We start from the raw sequence: 19,884 nt of genomic DNA, 5'->3' as shown, positions 1-19,884 counted from the left end.
GTAACCATAAAGCTAGACATGTGCACAATTCAGGCAACCATGATCAACACTTTCAGAGAACTCATCTCAGTGAATTTCAGCTCTAATGGATTTTTACTCGGATAAAGTAACAATTCACAATACTTGTGGAAGTAAGCATTTTTAACAAAGAATGCTATAATACTGATATCACTCTTGATTCAAGAAGAACAAGTATCTGTTTGAAGCTGTGACTGGATTAAATAGTTCTAAAAAGACATGAAAGCAAGGTTCTAGGATTTAGTTTAACACATGCCCTGGAGAAAAATGTTTTACCCAATAATGACTCAAGCAGCTTCCTTGCCAGAATGCCTCTCCTAAAGAAACTTTTTACCTCCACTTCACTGGCTCAGGAGCACAGCCTCCTCCATCACCAAATGAAAAAATGAGGGTTTTTTGTTGTGGTTGTTTCCCGCCCCCTCCCCCCCTTGTTTCAGGTAGCTGAAACAAGGCTATTTCCAACACTAACGATCTTAAGGATCTTCTTGTAGCTAAGTATATGTCAAATAAGGACGATTTAGAAGATGTATTATATTCTTTAAAGATACTATTTTGTCATTTTTTGACGTTAAATTCTTCTAGATGTTATACTCCTGCTAAAGAAAGACAGCGACTCAACAGCCATGCATTGCCTGCAGATGTTATACTTAAGCCTCAGCTCATTACCACTGACATTTTGTTTGAGGAAATTACCTTTCAAAAGGTTGTAAAATAGGGCTGTCAGCCATGGTCAGACAGAGGAACTTGAACAAGTAAGCAAAGAATTCTCAGAATGCTTAAGGGAATAAAAAAATTACATACTAAAATGTGCTTGACATGCACATTTTCTATTTTAGCTTATCTTGAAAAATATAAAGATAGTAATTTCAGTACACTCACCTCAGCTAGGTAAAATTCATCGTATTGTCTCTTGAAATTTTCTCCTTTGTAGTAGTTGCTAGCAGCAACAATCACATCTACAGCCACCATGCTTAATATGAACATATGAAACACAGATGACCTCATCATTTTCTGCAAAAGACAAAATATCATCAAAATGAGTCAAACCACATGTATCATAAAATTACATTACGCTGTTTAAATATAATGTTATAAAAATATGTTTTAATAAACCTTTTTTTACATACTCTAATTTATTCCAATTTAAAATACATTGTAATAGAGTGTTTCAATTGTTTTTTTATGTGCAAGTTGGTGTTTTGTTTTTTCTTTTAATTTTATTTTTATTTGCTAATTGACTTCTTACTGAAGGTTTAGCGTTTTGTATGATATCCATTGCTTTAGTATGTTAAACTGCACTTCCATCTGCTCAGTTGCCCTTGTTTAATATGCCTTCATTACGATTTATCCACACAGATCTTAATGTCTTAATTGTTCAGAAACAAGTAACATCAATTCCATCTTGTGCAGTGCTTTTGCTCAAGAAAGACAAGCAATGTAGGATGTCCAAGTATTGCCTAAAAGTATAAAACATACAGTAGATATGTGTATCTGGGCCAATGAACTGTGAAGCACTTCACAAATAATTCACATATCTGTGCACTCCAAGTTTTGTGTCACTGATGCTGCAATGCCACTGGAGGAAAGAGAGGCACGCAGCACTGGCTAGGAGTTCACATCCATGAGTTGTGAAAATAGTAGCGAGAAAAGGTAAGCCAGAAGCTCAAAGAACTAACTTGTAGGGCCCCACCACAAAGGGCATGGACACACGACTTACTCTGAAAATTTAACCTCTCCCCTCACTAGGCCAGCCACAGATGGTCCAATAGAAGGTAGAATGAAATGAGCAGAATGCAGTATTATTTTACATTAAACCACCTTTGAATGAATGGTCACTAATATTGCTATTTTTTCCAATCTTTCACAAGTAATAGCGTTTTTGCCTTTAATGCTTATTGGCAAATACAGCGTAAGTTATGAAGCACTATGGTTTACATTGAAAAAGGCCATTTTTATTTGCTCCTCAGTTTATGTGTAAAAGTATTTGACAACATTTCAGAAAACAAAAATAAATAATCAAAATAGAGAAGAACTCTGCCTTTTTCAACTTCTACCTAAGGGCTTTGTGTGCCTGTTCCACATTATGGAATCACAGAATTATTTAGGTTGGAAGGAACCTCTTGAGATTATTTACTCTGCCCCTGGCTGCTCAGCAAAAGCAGGTATTCCAGGAGTATGTCCAGTCAGAATTTGAATAACTCAACCCCACAACCTTCCAGTGCACCCTATTCCACTATTTGACCACCTTGACAGTGAAAGAGTTTTTTCTTCTCTTCAGATATTCAAAAATGGACAGTGTCCCACTGGGAGACAGAATCAAAATAAGATCACAGAATCTCTGAGATTAGAAGGGGCCTTTTGAGATCATCTAGACCAATCCCCCTACCCAAAGCAGTGTCACCTAGAGAAAGCTGCTCCAGTCATGCTTTGAGTATCTCCAAGGATGGAAATTCTACAATCTTAATGGGCAACCTCATGTTGTTTTTTGCAATGAAAAAGTTTTTTTCTCATGTTTAAATGAGCTTGTTTTTCCTCCAGGCAAAACAGTTATAGATCTCTCAGTCCTTCCTTACATAAAAGATCCTTCAGTCCTTTTGTCATCTTTGTGGCCCTCTGCTAGCCTCAGTCCAGTATGTTCATGTCCTTCTTGTATTGAGGAGCACAAAACTGTACGCGCTACTCTTGACAATCTCAACAGACACGAGTAGGGGAGGAAATTACTTCCTGCAGTCTGCTGGCATTGTTCTTCATAATTCTGCCTAGGGACTTGCTAGCCTTTTGTTTGTCTTAAGAGCACATGGCTAGGTCATGTTCAGCTTGTCGTCCACCAGGACGCCTTGAACTGCAAATGGCTGGTGCCATGCTTGTACTGGTGCACAGTTATTCCATCTTTCTTGGTTTTCCCTTTGTTGAGTACCATGAGGTTCCTGTGCGGTCAGTTCCCTAGCCTATCAAGGTCCGTCTGAGTGGCAGCACAATCATCTGGTGTTTCAACCATCCCTTCTAGTCTTCTATCATTGGCAAACTTGTTGAATTCTGCATTCATCTCGATCATTAAAGAGGATGTTGATGAATCAATGAGTGACCTTGCAATAACATTAGCCAGCTTCCTTTGCAATCATGGGTTCATCCCATTACCAGATTCCATAGTCATCTGTATGTCCAATTTGTTTAAATGTTTCTTAATATTCACTCCTTGCAGAATCCTTAACTCCGCAGTCTCAGGGTCATCGCAACCAAGTCTGTTCCTGAACCTCACAACCTAACCAGTTCCTCATAGCTTGTAATGATAAGGGCCAGCCAGAATTCCTGCCCTCATCAGGTCACATGTAAGGAAGTTGTCATCATTGCAATCCAGAAATCTGAATTGTAACTTGTTGTGTTACCCTTCTAGCAGGTATTGGAATGGTTAAATTGCCACAGGAGAACAAAGGCCTGTGAATGTGAAGAGGTTATAGAAGAACATAAAAATTAAATACATTTTAACATTAGGAAAGACATATTAACATGTTTCAAGATTCAAATATACAGTTGTAAAATACTGCTTCAGTCTTCAGTGATCTGAGGCTGTCATGTTAAAGAATTGTCTATATTTACATTTTATATATAACCCTGCCTGAAGCTCAAGATCTTGACCAAGCTATTTGATCATAGAATCATAGAATCAACAAGGTTGGAAAAGACCTCAGAGATCATCAAGTAAAACCTATCACCCAACATCTCATGACTAACTAAACCATGGCTCCAAGTGCCACATCCAATCCCCTCTTGAACACCTCCAGGAACGGTGACACCACCACCCCCCTGGGCAGCCCATTCCAATGGCTAACAACTCTCTCTGAGAAAAACTTTCTCCTCACCTTAAGCCTAAACTTGCCCTGGTGCAGCTTGAGACTGTGTCCTCTTGTTCTGGTGCTGCTTGCCTGGGAGAAGAGACCAACCCCCACCTGGCTACAACCTCCCTTCAGGTAGTTGTAGAGATCAATAAGGTCTCCTCTGAGCCTCCTCTTCTCCAGGCTAAGCAACCCGAGCTTCCTTAGCCACTCCTCATAGGGCTTATGCTCCAAACCCCTCACCAGTCTCATTGCCCTTCTCTGGACACGTTCAAGTGTCTCAATGTCCTTCTTAAATTGAGGAGCCCAGAACTGGACACAGTACTCAAGGTGTGACAGAACCAGTGCTGAGTAGAGGGGCACAATGACCTCCCTGCTCCTGCTGGCCACACTATTTCTGATGCAGGCCAGGATGCCATTGGCCCTCTTGGCCACCTGGGCACACTTCTGGCTCATGTTCAGGAATCTGCCAATCAGTACCCCCAGGTCCCTTTCTGCCTGGCTGCTCTCCAGCCACTCTGACCCCAGCCTGTAGCACTGCATGGGGTTGTTGTGACCAAAGTGCAGCACCCAGCACTTGGACTTGTTAAATGCCATCCTGTTGGACTCTGCCCATCTGTCCAGCCTGTCAAGGTCCCTCTGCAGAGCCCTTCCACCCTCTAACAGATCAACACCTGCCCCCAACTTGGTATCATCTGCAAACTTAGTTATGATGGACTCAATCCCCTCATCCAGATCATCAATAAAGACATTGCACAGGATGGGGCCCAGCACTGATCCCTGGGGGACACCACTAGTGACTGGCTGCCAGCTGATGTGGCACCATTCACCACCACGCTCGGAGCTCGGCCCTCCAGCCAGTTCCTAACCCAGTGCAGAGTGCTGCTGTCCAAGCCACAAGCTGCCAGCTTGGCCAGGAGTTTGCTGTGGGGGACAGTGTCAAAGGCCTTGCTGAAATCCAAGTAGACTACATCCACAGCCTTCCCCACATACATCAGGCAGGTCACCTGATCATAGGAAGGAGATCAGGTTGGTGAGACAGGACAGATACTTCTTGGCTTTTTTGTTTGTTTTTGGTTGGTTGGGTGGGCTTTGGTGGTGTTTGCTGTTCGGTTGGGTTTTTTTTGCAATCCTATCAGAACATAATGTGGTGTAAAGACCAGCACCTGTTCAGGCTTTAGCAAGGACTTGTACCTGTGTACAGAAAAAAATCATATTTTGTTGAATTCCTTAGAACTGGTATTTAAGTATGTTTGCTTAAACTGAAGGTGAGTGGAGACTAAGCTCACATTTGCAAATATACAGCTAATAGGACTGCCTCTTAACAGCTGAGCTTGTGTGAATCACCAACAGCACTGCAGACGGGAAGACAGCTAGACCTTCCTCATGCAAGCTGCCTTCGTTTTGACTCCAGTGGCACAAAATGGCTGTGTATTCCAATCTGAAAAGGGAGGCTTAGGAGACAAAGTCTGACAATCAGAAATTTAGAGAACGAGCCTGGGATAATAACAACACTGAAAGCACAGCGTAGTCTCCAAAACAGAGTGGCTAAATGAAGTCTTGCTTTTACTTTTAATCCACAGTACAAGTGATAACAATACTATAATTAAAGACAGGGCTATTGGCATCAATCCTGCAGTTTTGTCAGTGATGTGATTCAAAACACGTAGCATTGTATCCATCACATTTCCATATCACACAAGTTCTACAGATACAATCTCTCAGCGTATTTTACACTGTATTTTTAATGGTGGTCAAAATTTCCTTCATAGTAAAAAAGTATTCTGCCTCAACTGTGAAAGGACTTGCTAAAAGAAACTAGGAAGTGAAGCTATAAAATGCACTTTTCTCTCCATGCACAAAAGTCAACAAGGAAGCAAAATGATAACATAGGAAAAGTTCATAAATTGCCTTGGTATACATGTACATACACGCATACATACTTCTTCATATAGTTCATATCTTCAGACACTCACAACAAGATTTTACAGTGGCATATTCAATGCTGAAAAGTGAATTACAATGACATAAGTAATATCCTAATTGTAGTAAAATTCAGTAAAGCTTCTTGTCAATTACTAAAGGACACCTTCCAAAGTGAACTGAAACAAGACAATTTAGCTAACAGAGAGTATTATGTTGGCATAATGCAATTCAACACCAAGATAATAAGGATGGAGGATCAGACAGGATACAGCTAGCACAAGCTAGGTAAAAGCAGCAACAAACAAAACCAAAACCAAATTACTTTTAAATTCCAGGACTGGTCTGCTCATAGGACCCAGGTGAGAATCCTGTGTTTTTTAATTTTTATTGCAGTGTGTTTAGCTGCTCACTTGTCATGAATGCTACACATGATAAGCAGCTTTCCTCAGAGTGCAATATCCTTAGGAGATCAATCACACTGCTTTAGATCACACACATACTGTGCTCAACTTTCCCCCTACTTATAGCTGTCTTAGGTTGTTCTTTCTGCATTACAGAAATTTAAGATGGATTTGTACCCCTGCAATGGTCCAGCTGCACTTCTGGTGTAATGTCTGACCATGAGAGTTCATTGTCTCTCAATGCATTTCTGTGTTTGGACCAAAGTGCCTAAGGAAAAGCTGAATTCAGCCCACAGCACTTGCCCAAGCCTTAAATACCATTTTGGATCACTGGATCAGCAGTGTCATTTGGATTACAGTCCTTTTCAGAGCACAAGCCATGGAAAATCTCTGTGCAAACTTGAAAGAAAAGACATAATGCCAGGTTTTGTTCTTGTTTAATTTACTGACCTTTTTCAGCTCTTGGATGTGTGTTTCTTAAACTCTGTAGGAATAAGATGACAGAAATGTTCTGATGTTGCTGTCAGACAGTTGTGTGATGGGAAAATTGTGTCTAATATTAAATTGGATTTAAGATTAGCAGTGTTGAAGTAATCTCAAGCGTAATGACCTGTTGCTGCCATCAATCAGCTACAACAGTGAGGAATTTCTTATATTTACTATGAATCACTTCTAATGCTGGCATCTGGCTTCACACAGGATGAGCCAGGACACTGTGAGGAATATGGATGGCACAATGCATTAAAGATGCAAAGGCCATAAAAACTAATACATGACAAACCATTAATGATCTCATTTTTTTCAGTGCTAGGAAATGCACAAAAGAGTTGAGCATTTCCTTTGTGCCCAGATGGGAATTTCATGAAAGCAGAAAAGACTTTTAAAGCACAGCTCATTCATTTAACATGAAGGACATTCTTGGTACAGCTAAGGAACTGTAAATGAAAAATTATATGTAATATTCCAGATTCACTCAAAAGATCAAGTGAGCAATGACACTGCAATTGCTGACAGGCGGAGACTACCTGGGTCACTCAGTCCTATGGAACATTACCACGAATGGCTTGCTAAGTGTCAGAAAGCAGTCTTTTGTCACTCTAGGAGTATCAGAATGGCGTACATTGCTTTAATACTCCTTCCATCTTCCTGCATGGCAGAGAGAGGATGAGTGGCATAAATTGTTTTGCTAGCTCACTGCCCAGGAGAAAATCGACAGCAGCTGCCAGCTTACACAGCCAGAACCACACAGACCTTGGTTCAGGAAAGCAGTGGTCCATGAAAAATGAAGTCACTAAGCAAACTAGAATAACGAAAGATGAAACTATATATTTCCATGCCAAACCCCTTTTGGAGGCTTGATACACACATCAGGTCATATGCACAACCACCCTTTAGATGGAGTTATTGTTTCAAGTCCATAATAGATCTTGCTTACAAAGCAAGATGGTAAGTGTTGCAAATTTCTAGGGTCTGACAGACTTAATAATAAAAGCACACATGGGCCATGTGTTCAAAGTTCAGCATTATCATGTGAATCCTTGAAAGAGACACCTTCAAAGGGATTGATGGGTTTAGTTCAGATCTACAAAAATTCAGACCACATTTGGCAATACTTAACACTCTTGGTGATGGTTTAAATAAAACCAAGAGAGGACAAATTGGCTTGAAGAATAAAAAAATTACCAACAAAGCCCTCAAGCTTATTAGTACTGAGTAAGACATGGTGAGGACTGCATATACAGAAAAGTTCTGCTTATTTTGGCCATTTAGTATGTGAAAAAATTAAAGAGAATAATTGTCAAACTGGCAGGGTAGCTCTTGAAAGTACTAAATCAATTAATGACCAGTGTAAACATAATTTAACTAAAATTCTTTGATAACCACTGCATGGGTAAGCAGTTTTCCCCCATATTTTGATACTCTTGAATGGTGTTTTCATCTACACACAACTGTAGCAAATACACAGTTGTACCTGTATCTCTTTTTATTTCAGGTATACTTTAACACTTCATAAAACAACAGCACCTCCTCTTCCATGCTTTAATAGGATGGCTCAGGCAAGCTGCTTACTCCCTTTACATGATCATTGGCTTTTGCAGGTTTGCCCAAGGAAGCTAGGTCCTGCTATATAAGCCCAGTCAAGCTACAGCTGTTAAAGAACTTACATGGGCTACCTGTGGTAGATTTTGTACTTCATGCTATAATGATATTGTAGGCTATTTGTACTCGTGTCTACACATGTCTAATGGAAGAATAGGAAAGCCAAAGCAGAGTTCTAATTGAATCTAGCAAGGGAGGTTAAAGGGAACACTAGGAACTTTTACAGGTATATTAATGGAAAGAAGAAGACTAGGGAAGGTGTGGGCCCCCTCAGAAAGGAAACTGGAGAAATCATCACAAGTGATGAGGAAAAGGCTGAGATACTCAATAACTTCTTTACCTCAGTCTTCACTGCAAGGGCCTTGTGGTGGGTTTGGAAGGGTGAGGCCGAGAAGCCTCCTCCCTTCCCCCTTGTAAGGTAAAAGGGAAAAAAAAAATTGAAGGGAAAGGAAAAAAAAACTCACAAGCTGAATTAGCAAAGCAGTGGAGCTATATTTACAAAGCAATGTAGGGTTTGCAGGGAGATATTTACAAATTTACAATATCTACAATATATACAAAGATATACAACAGAGTAACACAGAAATGAGAGTAACCCCCCTCGGCAGAGAGGGGGTTCCCCACCTCCGCTCTCCCCTCTCTCCCCCCCCTTTCCCCAGAATGGGATAGAAAGAGAAGGAAGAGAGAGGAAGAAAAAAATGTTAGAAGCAGTTTGTGTTAATTGGAAAGGAGTTAATATACCGGCCTTTATCTGTCTTCAAGGCCGAGGCCTTGGCAGAAAGCCCAGCACAGACAGAGCTGCTCTGTGGAGGAGCGGAGGCAAGACTGAAGATAAGGTGCTGGAAAAACCCAGTATAGTCCCAGCTCAGAAGGTGCTTCCTCCCACTTCACCAATGAAATTAGTTTAGACTATTCCTTCCGTTTACCAACTTCCGTCCACCATATTCCCTTTCTTAAGGGGGCAACGTCAACCGGCCACAGGCCTCTAGCCACGTTCCTGATGTTATGGAAGACAATGCCAGGGACGGGGAGGAAGAACTGCCCATTGTAAGTGCAGATCAGGTTCGTGATCATCTGAAGAACCTGAAAGTGTTCAAGTCCATGGGACCCGACGGGATACACCCATGGGTGCTGAGAGAACTGGCAGATGAGGTTGCTAAACCCCTCTCTATTATATTTCAAAAGTCATGGCAATCTGGTGAAGTCCCCACAGACTGGAAAAGGGGAAACATTGCCCCCATCTTCAAAAAGGGCAAGAAGGAGGAACCAGGGAACTACAGGCCAGTCAGTCTCACCTCTGTGCCTGGAAAGATCATGGAGCAGATCCTCCTGGAGGCACTACTGACTCAGAAGAATAGTGAAGAGGTGATTGGGAACAGTCAGCATGGCTTTGCCAAGGGCAAATCCTGCCTGACCAACCTGGTGGCCTTCTATGAGCAGGTGATGAAATTAATAGCTGAGGGGCGAGCAACTGATGTCATTTACCTGGACCTGAGCAAAGCCTTTGACACTGTCCCGCACCACATCCTGGTCTCCAAACTGGTGACACATGGGTTTGATGGGTGGACCACTAGATGGATAAGGAACTGGCTTGATGGCCGCACCCAAAGAGTGGCTGTCAATGGCTCCATGTCCCAGTGGAGGCCAGTGACAAGCGGAGTCCCTCAGGGATCAGTCCTGGGACCTGTCTTGTTCAACATCTTTGTGGGGGACATGGACAGTGGCATTGAGTGCACCCTCAGCAAGTTTGCTGATGACACCAAGCTGTGTGGTGCAGCAGACACGCTGGAGGGAAGGGAGGTCATCCAGAGGGACCTTGACAGGCTGGAGAGGTGGGCACAAGCCAACCTCATGAGGTTCAATAAGAGCAAGCACAGGGTCCTGCATCTGGGTTGAGGCAATCCCAGGCACAAATCCAGGTTGGGCAGTGACTGGCTGGAAAGCAGCCCTGAGGAGAGAGACTTGGGGGTGCTGGTGGACGAGAAGCTCAACATGAGCTCTCGGTGTACACTTGCAGCCCAGAAAGCCAATCAGATCCTGGGCTGCATCAAGAGAAGTGTGACCAGCAGGTCAAGGGAGGTGATTCTCTCCCTCTACTCAGCTCTGGTGAGACCCCACCTGGAGTACTGCCTCCAGTTCTGAAGCCCCTATTACAAGAGGGATATGGACGTGCTGGAACATGACCAGAGAAGGGCCACGAGGATGATCAGAGGACTGGAGCACCTCTCCTATGAGGACAGACTGAAGGAGTTGGGGCTGTTCAGTCTGGAGAAGAGAAGGCTCCCAGGTGACCTTATTGTGGCCTTCCAGTATCTGAAGGGGGCCTAGAGGAGGGCTTGGGAGGGACTTCTCAGGATCTCAGGTAGTGATAGGACTAAGGGGAATGGAATGAAGCTGGAGGTGAGGAGATTCAGGCTGGAGATGAGGAGGAAGTTCTTCCCCATGAGAGTGGTGAAGCCTGGAATAGGTTGTCCAGGGAGGTGGTTGAGGCCCCGTCCCTGGAAGTGTTTAAGCTCAGGCTGGATGAGGCTGTGGCCAGCCTGATCTAGTGTGGGGTGTCCCTGCCCATGGCAGGGGGTTGGAACTAGATGATCCTTGTGGTCCCTTCCAACCCTGACTGATACTATGATACTGCTATGATACTATGAATATATTCTCTTATAGCCAAAAGAGGTGGGTGATATTTTAAAATAGTTATCACAACTGAAAAGGTTACATTTGTTCTATTCCAGTCTTTTCTACTTTGCCAGTTGCAGCCTAGATCATACCACTTCAGTGGCATAAAGGCAAATGGTACTGTCATCTTATTTCAGTGCACAGCACTACTGTGACCTGTGGTGGTGGTACATTCTGTAACTGCACTGCAAGTCCTGTGGTACCTGATGATTTCTTAAAGCCTCATTATCTGAGGTCATATAACTGCCACAGAATAAATAACCCTTGTTCAGAAGAGTTAATAAAGTGCAACTTCTTCATTACAACAGCACAGAAAATAGTACATCAAATGAAAAATGAAAACGCATTCTGAGGAAATTCTCTCTTTCACTTTTGCAATTTCTTCAGAGACTAGATCACAACTTCTACATACATGTAGGTTTTATACAACAAGGTCAGTTTAAGTTCTATCCATAGAACTCTTGCCATTAAGAATGTAACAGGAAATAGTTACTCAAGGTGCTAGCCAGTATACATTCCATACTGAAAGCAGGACACATTGCATGACTCAGAAATTACTGTAAGATACTGGTCTTGGAACAATACTAAAAACAGCAAAGAAAATGCAACTTTTAGGATTTTATGCCACCTGATTTCTAAGCAACATTGAGCAAACATTCAATCCCAGTCAAAGGAAAAGGGTTAGATTTTTGATCTTTTACAGGTTTATAATACTTGTGGTGTTTATTTTGTAATTTCTGGTTGTTTGGATTGTTTACAAAGTGCTTGAAGATACCTTGACTATGAAAGAAGCTTTAGAAAATCACTTTCTATACACTGATAATCACAGATAATTCATGGCATGAATAGGATAAATTTCATTTTCTTCTTGTTGGTTAATGGCCATATGGGCAAGTGTGAAATTATGAAACTGCAGGAAATTTTCCCTTTTGTTTGCAGAACATTGTCAAGCTTTTTACAAATTGTGTATCTAATTTTCTACAAAACATTTTGCTTTCAACTTACTTTATGACTGCTTGATAATAATATGCTTGTAAGGAGAATTTAGCAAATTTTTCTCATGCTCTGAAATCTGAACATTTCAGGAAAATATTAAGCATTAATGACAAATTTTAAGGGACTAGGCTGTTCAATACCTTACACTGATGAAGTCATATATCAGTGTGGGACATCAGAAAGCATTGTAAGTGTAAAATATCATCTACTGTATTTGAGAGCAAATTCCAGATTCTCGATGAATTAAAGTAACACAACTTAATTGAGGAAAGAAGATGAAGGGAGAGGTTTTAATTAATGGCACTGAAATAAGTGGCTTTTAGACACGGCAAAGAAAATAAGTGAGTAGTCTCAGCTCAGATGTTATGAGCTTTGGTGATGGCAGGGAGGGTTTCCAATAAAGGCTGCCTGTGACAGTGCAGTAAGAACAGGGATATTCTTCATCACTTTAGGCTACAAAGATTTGCTTTAACATTCTTTATGACTACAGAGGAACTTATCAGAATAGTAACGTAGTAGAGATTAATGGAAGACTCTTTAATCATAGTCCAATGAAAAATCTCCTTGGAAACTCTTTTTACTTTAAGATCACCTTAGCATAGAGAACCTTTGTTACCAGTTGCAGGAGATAATACAGAAGGTAACATTCAAGGAAGCACAATGCTCCCTAAAAACAAGTAACACTGTAACATTTTCAAGTTTTAGAATATGCAATTGGAAGCATTTCTACGTTTTCTGGATGCAGCAGAGGTGACACTGGCCTGGTAGAAAAAGCATCATAGACAGTAAATTGTCCTTCGCTTGAAAAATATTCTGCGTGTTTCACTTCACTGAGCTTCTGTTTCCAGCTTCTACCTCAGGTTAGTTTGTGACATTCACAGCAGGTACTGTATAGAACTGTGTGTTTTTACAGGGCCTCCTACTACGCAGCCTGAAATTAAGCTGGGAGTGGGATGTTTACTAAATAACGGCAGCATTTTATGACAGGCAAATATATTTTCCAATACAGATGCAGGGTCTTGATTTTTGTGCTATTGCAATAAATTGTTTTAAGCATATGTGATTGACAGATTATTTCTAGCTAAAATCTTACACAAATTAGCACTTGCCTCTGTAATATTTGAAAATATAAGCAATCAATGAACCTACTGTACCAGGCTCTCCTGCCTTTTTGCATAGCAAGTTTGCACTGAAAAAAACCCACACCACACCAAAAAGGCAAACTACATTTTGGTCAAAAGAATGATGTAAAGTCAGTAACACAAGAAGAATGTGAAAATACATTCTCAGGAAGTAAATGCATGGAAATGATGACAGGAAGCTTACAAGAACAGAAATTAAAATCTGTAAAGTATGACTTTTCTGATAAACCAAACTTTAAAGGAAAGAAATTCTGTCAGAAATTACATACTCTCCCCCCCTCCATCCCCCTTTACATCTTAGATTCGACAGCCAAAGTCTTATTTCAGCTATAAGGCTAAAAGATAATTGTTGCACATGCCTCCTTCAAACTAGCTGCATCCTGTTAATTCATACCCTGCAATAACAGAATAAAGCAGTAGTATGAGTACACTCCTGTATGCCTCTTAGTAACAGCAGTCACTTTTCTCCTCCCACAAACATCTAAGAGAACAGTCAAAAAGAGAAGTGGTGACTCTTCTGCCCTAAAAATCCATAAAATAATGGCTTCTTTGAAACTACATGAACCTCCTCCTCAACAGTTTATAAATGAGCTAGCATAGATATGCCATTTTCTTTGCAAAAAGATGGAGAGGAAGTTAGCAGCCTTTCAGTGACTGCAATTTGACTTAGAGAGATGGAGATCAGCAGCTGCAACATAAAAGAGAACTAAAAATACTACTTAAATTGTTCGTGATAACAATAATACATAGAGATTGTTACCTTCCCCTCAGATTTTGGAACTGTTAGTAAGTATATCATCACCTCAGCAGTAATTCTTAAAGCTGCATAGTACACAATGAAAAATAGAGCCCAAATATATGAATACACTTTTAACTCTTTTTTCCTAAACATTGCAACACAGGTCAATTCAGAAAATACAAGGTAACAAAATAATTATTGTACAAAACCTAATAATAAATAGACCAAATTAATTTTTGGTTTATAGCTAGTGACTTCATCTAAGCAGTAGGGTTGAAGTGGACCCTACGCTTTAGTAAGGTGTAATTAATCACCTACCTGTACTGAGTGGATTGGTATACAACAGAATAGAGTAGAATAGAGTAGAATAGAATAGAATAGAATAGAATAGAATAGAATAGAATAGAATAGAATAGACCAGACCAGGTTGGAAAAGACCTTTGAGATCATCAAGTCCAACCTATCATACTTCCTTGCACCACAGCACTTTCAAAATTAAAGTCTACATGTTCTTTTCAATTCACAATAAAAACTTACTCTAAATTTGGAAATTATCACTGATTTTTTAACAGCAACCTAGATATCTGGACTGGTGGTGAACATCAGGTTGGATAGGCCTTTGTGAAACTTGATCCAGTGAAATATGTCCCTGACTGTGGCAGTGGAGGTTGGTGCCTTCCAATCCAAACTGTTCTATGATTCTAAAGTTCTGTGGGGTTTTTGTATATGTATGTATATAAGTGATACCTGATATGACCAGGTGGAGACTTTAAACTGAGTCTGTACCCCTTCCTGTACCTGAGGTTAAATACATTTCTCACTGTACTTTGAAACTAGCCCCCTCAGTTCAAATCACCTTCTCAAGTATTTATCCTGGTTCATCATGACTGAGTTGCAGTGACAACTCCAAATGAGCAAGCTACTCTTATCAAAGCTGGTATCTACTAATCCTGCATGGATTCTGTAAATGAAAAGACAGAAGGAACCCCGTGCTCAATGCTGTATGCATGTTCTTCAATCCACCACTCCTCACAGTGGTGTTCATGCACTTTGAGTGAATTCTATGGGCATTTTGCTGATAGTTTACAGTGACAAAAAGCAGAAATCAGCTCGCAATACTTGGAATGAGTTGGAGGACTGGAAACATGAATTCTGCTGTTAGGAAGATTTTATGGCATATCTTTTAGTCTTTTAAAGCTCATGACACAGAAACATGCAGAGTAATTAAGGATAAGCAGAAAATTAGTTTTATTTACCAGCAACCTCTTGTACAAGGCTGAAGAACCATTGTTAATTCCCAAATACTTCTTGTTTCTTAAATACTGAGAAAGAACTAACAAGGCCACATATTTTAACAGAAAAGAATAATAATATAAAAATTAAAAACTGAAAAGGGAGGAGATTTCCTTCATTTTGAAAAAGTGATGGTGAAAAAAACAAAAATTACATCCAAATGCTTCAAGAGTTTTATGACACTGAAACAGAAAAAAAATGCCCCTCTAAATAATATATTCTCTAACAACAAAATATATGCAAGGAAGCATTCAGTTCTCTGGACATCTGACTGCCAGTATTTCTAAATGGCATGAAAATGTGAAAAACTGTGTTCTAAGAAAGCAGCTCCTCAAGGAAGGAAACATTTTCTCTAGTGTGTTTTCTTTTTATTATTATTGTACTTTCCAGCCAAACATAATAAGGAAAAAGCCTTCATTGGAAAGTTTTATACTCGGCTAGGGCTCCTTACATTCTCTCAGTTCTTACTGCAGCTTTTCATCCTGGTAGATTACAACAGCATGTGTGCTTTGAAATTCTCTAGAAGGTTGAGCTGAATTTCAGTGCTTTTTTCACAGCTTTTGTATTGTTGAGCTGTTTCATAACTTACATAAGTCCTTGATCAGCATTAGAAGTAGCAAAATACTTCATTTCTTGGATACCTTCCCTTCTGAACTAAACAGTCAAATGGGTCCTTTAGACAATTAAGACAACTTAACTCAGAACTAATCAAAATTACTTGCTAGGTCAAACTCCATTTGAATTGATTATTGGTTTCTCATAGCAATGCCTTGCCTAATAGAGTACATTAATCTTCTTGGTTACCTTATGTACTCTATGTACTGGGAACACAGTGTTCAGACTGGCAAAACCTACCTCTCTTAAAATACCTTTTCTCACTTCTACACTTTTGTGTGTCTGCACAAAGCATCAAATTTTCACTTCATACCAAAAGGTTCAAGCCATTCAGAAATACATAAGAAACATGCCAATAGTGGTATACAGAAAATCTACTTTTTAGAAAAAAATGTGTTTTTTTTTTTTTTTTTAAATTATTTCCTTGGCTATATAAGCAAATATCAAACACTTTTAATGGAATTTCCACCTTTTGATTAGAACAGCTCCCCCCTACATTTTCCTTGCATAATTTAATTACCACACTCTAAAGCTTTTGATTTACATATAAAAGGAGAGCTGACTTTGAAATTAATAAAATGTCCCTTTAAAGAAGTGATCATAATAATAATTAGAAGGAAAAATACTTTTTACACTTAGACTCAAAACATACTTTCTACTAAAGCAATTTTCCTTCAAACAAAACATACAGAAGAAAATAATTGGAGTATTTCCTCCTAAGTGAGTGCTGGAAACTGCTGACAACTTACTGACTATTGCCTTGATTGCTATTCATCTGGAGGGCAGAGAACAGTGACTGCCTATGTACTTCTTTTTGTCTGTGGTTTTTTTTTTTTTGGTGGTTTGTTTGTTTGTTTGTTTGTTTGTTTGTTTTACAAAGGATATTTCTCCAACTTTTCCAGCTAGATTACTTCTATTGCAAAATGTGATATCCTTTTTCACTAAGGTAGAACCTGTGGCATAGACCTGTCTAAACAAAGGGATATGGAAAGACAACTCAGACTAAGGTGGCTGGGATCAAACAGCCACAATAGCCATCAAAGACCATGAAATTAAGGTTAGATTTGGACTGGACCACACAGGAATCTTGTTATTTAAATCTCTTCAAGAGGCTGGAGCCATAGGATTCAGAAGACTGCTGCCTTCTGGTTGTCTTGAAGCTCATCCTTGCAAATTCACATGAACTCAAACTTGTTTAATTTTTGTTTTCCTTCTCCCAATTTGGGGGCCATTGGGTGACAAACAAAGGCACAAACCCTGTTGCTGTATAGCAATGAGATTCCAGAAATGCAGAGATCACAGAATCTCAGAAGTCCTCCCAGAAGTCCTTTACTGCTGCATTGTAGAATCCCCATCATTAGAGTCACAGATTCCCACTTACAGCAGAAGTCCCAGAAGCCCTTAACAAATGAAGCAGCTAACAGAAGTCCTGTGCATATTTCTCGCAGCATCCCTACAGGTAAGCCCTAACCAGAAGAATTAGTGAACTAACAGAAGCAGAAGTCCTAACCCTCCAATCTCATTAAAGCTCAGAGTGGCTGGTTTTAGATTTTTTGTTATCAATCTCTTTACCAGTAAAATACAACCACATATATAAGCTAAAATATTTTCCCAATAAGAGATTCCAGCATGTCAAGGAGGTGGCTTATGCAGCATGTTTCAATCAAAAGGTGCCCATGTGAGGATGTTGTTCTTGGCAGATGTGGAATGCTATTGTTTTGCTCTATGCAGAGTGCTAAGGAATTGGTCAGCTAAGGAATCATGCACTCTGCATGTGTCCAGCAGCTGCCCTCTGAACAGTGGGTGCAACACAATAGTTCTTCAGCTTCGTAACTGCACACAAATGTGATCTTTAATGGTAATTTTCAGCAAGTTCATAATTCAACATTGCCACCTTCCTTTCATAAGATGTTATTTTAAGAACTGCATTTAAAACAAGGGGCCTGACATATGCATCATTAATCAAATTTCAGTTGTCTTTGAAAATCATTCTACATCCCCTTCAAGAAAATCCTCGGTCCCTAAAGAATATTTTAAAATCTGCACACCATTTCACCGAATCACAGAACGTTAGGGGCTGGAAGGGACTTCAAAAGATAGAATAGAATAGAATAGAATAGAATAGAATAGAATAGAATAGAATAGAATAGAATAGAATAGAACAGAACAGAACAGAACAGAACAGAATTGAATTAACCAGGTTGGAAAAGACCTTCAAGATCATCAAGTCCAACCCATCACCCAACACCAACTAATCAACTAAACCATGGCACCAAATAGCTCATCTAGTCTCTTCTTAAACAGCTCCAATGATTGTGACTCCACCACCTCCTTGGGCAGCCCATTCCATCTAGTCTAACCCTCCTGCCAGAGCAGGATCACCTATACCAGATCACACAGGAATGCATCCAGACAGGTTTTGAATATCTCCAGAGAGGGAGACTCCACAACCCCCCCACCCCCAGGGAACCTGTTCCAGTGCTCTGTCACCCTCATAGTAAAAAAGAATTCCTCATGTTTACATGGAATTTCCTATGCCTCAACTTCTACCCATTGCCATTCTGTCATTGGGCATCACTGAGAAGAGCCTGACATCCTCTTGGCACTCATTCTTTACATACTTATAAGCATTAATGAGGTCATCCCTTAGTCTCCTATTCTTCAAGCTAAAGAGACCCAGCTACCACAGTCTCTTCTCATTTCCAAACTTTTGATTTATTTTCCACAAACAGGATAAAGAAGAGTTAAAAACATAGATGTTATATAGAAAGAGATAATGCATAGTGTTCAAACTATGGCATAGTTAGGGTATAAAACCAAGCAGGTCCTTCAAAAGGCAAATAAACAGATGTGCCAGCTGCAGATATTGCTGACTCTTCTTTCAAAGGCTGGGAAACTGTGTAGCAGGGGGTACAACTGCTTTTTTTTTGCTCCTTTCACCCTCACAACTTGCTGAAGCTGCATCAGCTTCTCCTCATCTACATCCAGCAAACTAGAAGAGTAGTTTAGCTGCTGGTAGAGCTGATTTGCAACACTGACTGTTTTAACGCCACCAAATTAAGAGCTGCAAGAGACAGATAAGGTTACAGCAAAATAAATGTAATTGAGAAAGTAGTAAAGACACACAAGGTAATATGGAATTTTGGATTAAAATGATAAATTTGAGTCCATGCCATCGGTAGTGAGAAGCAACATTGATAGAAAGTAAGTAAGGAAAGAGATTCTTGAACTCTTATGATACGATTCTCCCTATAACCATCTTTAAAACAAAAATATTCCCCTATGTCCTTTATGAATTTTCACTTCAGAAATACTTGCTGTGAAAGCATACCGGGTGGGAATTAAGAAATCTTAGCTTCACAGCATGAAAAGGACAGAAAAGCAGCACAGGTGCATAAGAGAACAAAGGGGTTAGTACCATGGTGAGCTAGTATGAGTGGTTGACAGAACTGTGGGTGGAAATGATAGGAAATTGCCATTCATGGACTGTGAAACTCACTTTAGAATAAGGATTAACATGAGCCTCATTTCCAGTTTGTGCTTTTCAACTGGTGAGTGCAGCGTTTGCCTAAAAATGTAGAACATTAAATCAAGGTGAGAATTGAGAAGGAAATTGAATAAAAAGAAAAAGGCAGGTTAAAAGTTTGCCATCAGCACATACACAGCTGTTTAAAAAAGTTGAATTAATAAAAAAACTATAATTGGCAATTTATTTTTATATATACTAAATCAAAATGAAGCAGCTAATTAGTAAACTAAATATCTTCTGGTCTACATGGTAAGAGTTTCTACTGAAGTTAACTTCAAAGGAGTTCTTTAAAAATATGAGCATCAAACACATTTTTGAACAACAAAGGAATATCCTTTGATAAGAAAATGCTCTTGTCCTATATTTGTAATATATAATTCTTATTTGATAATTCTCAATGGAATTGTAAGGTATCTCATAAGACTTGTGGAAAAAAGGATGATGTAATTAAATGATAAAACAAACTAATAACATCAATCTGACAATATTGACTCAAGTTCTGCAAATTTAGATGTTTTCTCATTCAATGATAACTCAGATGATTTCAATTTTTCAAGGAAGATCAGCAGCACTTTTTAAAGTGGTCACATTAATATATATCATGAAGTAATATTTT

At 39.7% G+C, this 19,884-nt stretch overlaps 1 protein-coding gene across 3 annotated transcripts in view; it reads right to left on the bottom strand.

Annotated features, from left to right (window-relative positions):
* NALCN (sodium leak channel, non-selective) overlaps nucleotides 1–19,884 on the bottom strand; it is a 261,613-nt gene that overhangs the window by 122,762 nt on the left and 118,967 nt on the right. For all 3 annotated transcript variants that reach the window (XM_068163255.1, XM_068163339.1, XM_068163429.1), the window contains one exon: nucleotides 898–1,029. In XM_068163255.1, coding sequence (XP_068019356.1) covers nucleotides 898–1,029 — 132 coding nt within the window. The remainder of the gene's footprint in view (nucleotides 1–897; nucleotides 1,030–19,884) is intronic.

This window comes from Melanerpes formicivorus, unplaced genomic scaffold (assembly GCF_026170545.1).
Source record: "Melanerpes formicivorus ecotype bairdi unplaced genomic scaffold, bMelFor1.0.p_v2 SCAF_1, whole genome shotgun sequence".
Lineage (NCBI taxonomy): Eukaryota > Metazoa > Chordata > Aves > Piciformes > Picidae > Melanerpes > Melanerpes formicivorus.
The sequence above is the reverse complement of the archived record's forward strand: the minus strand, read 5'-3'. Positions and strand labels throughout refer to the sequence as shown.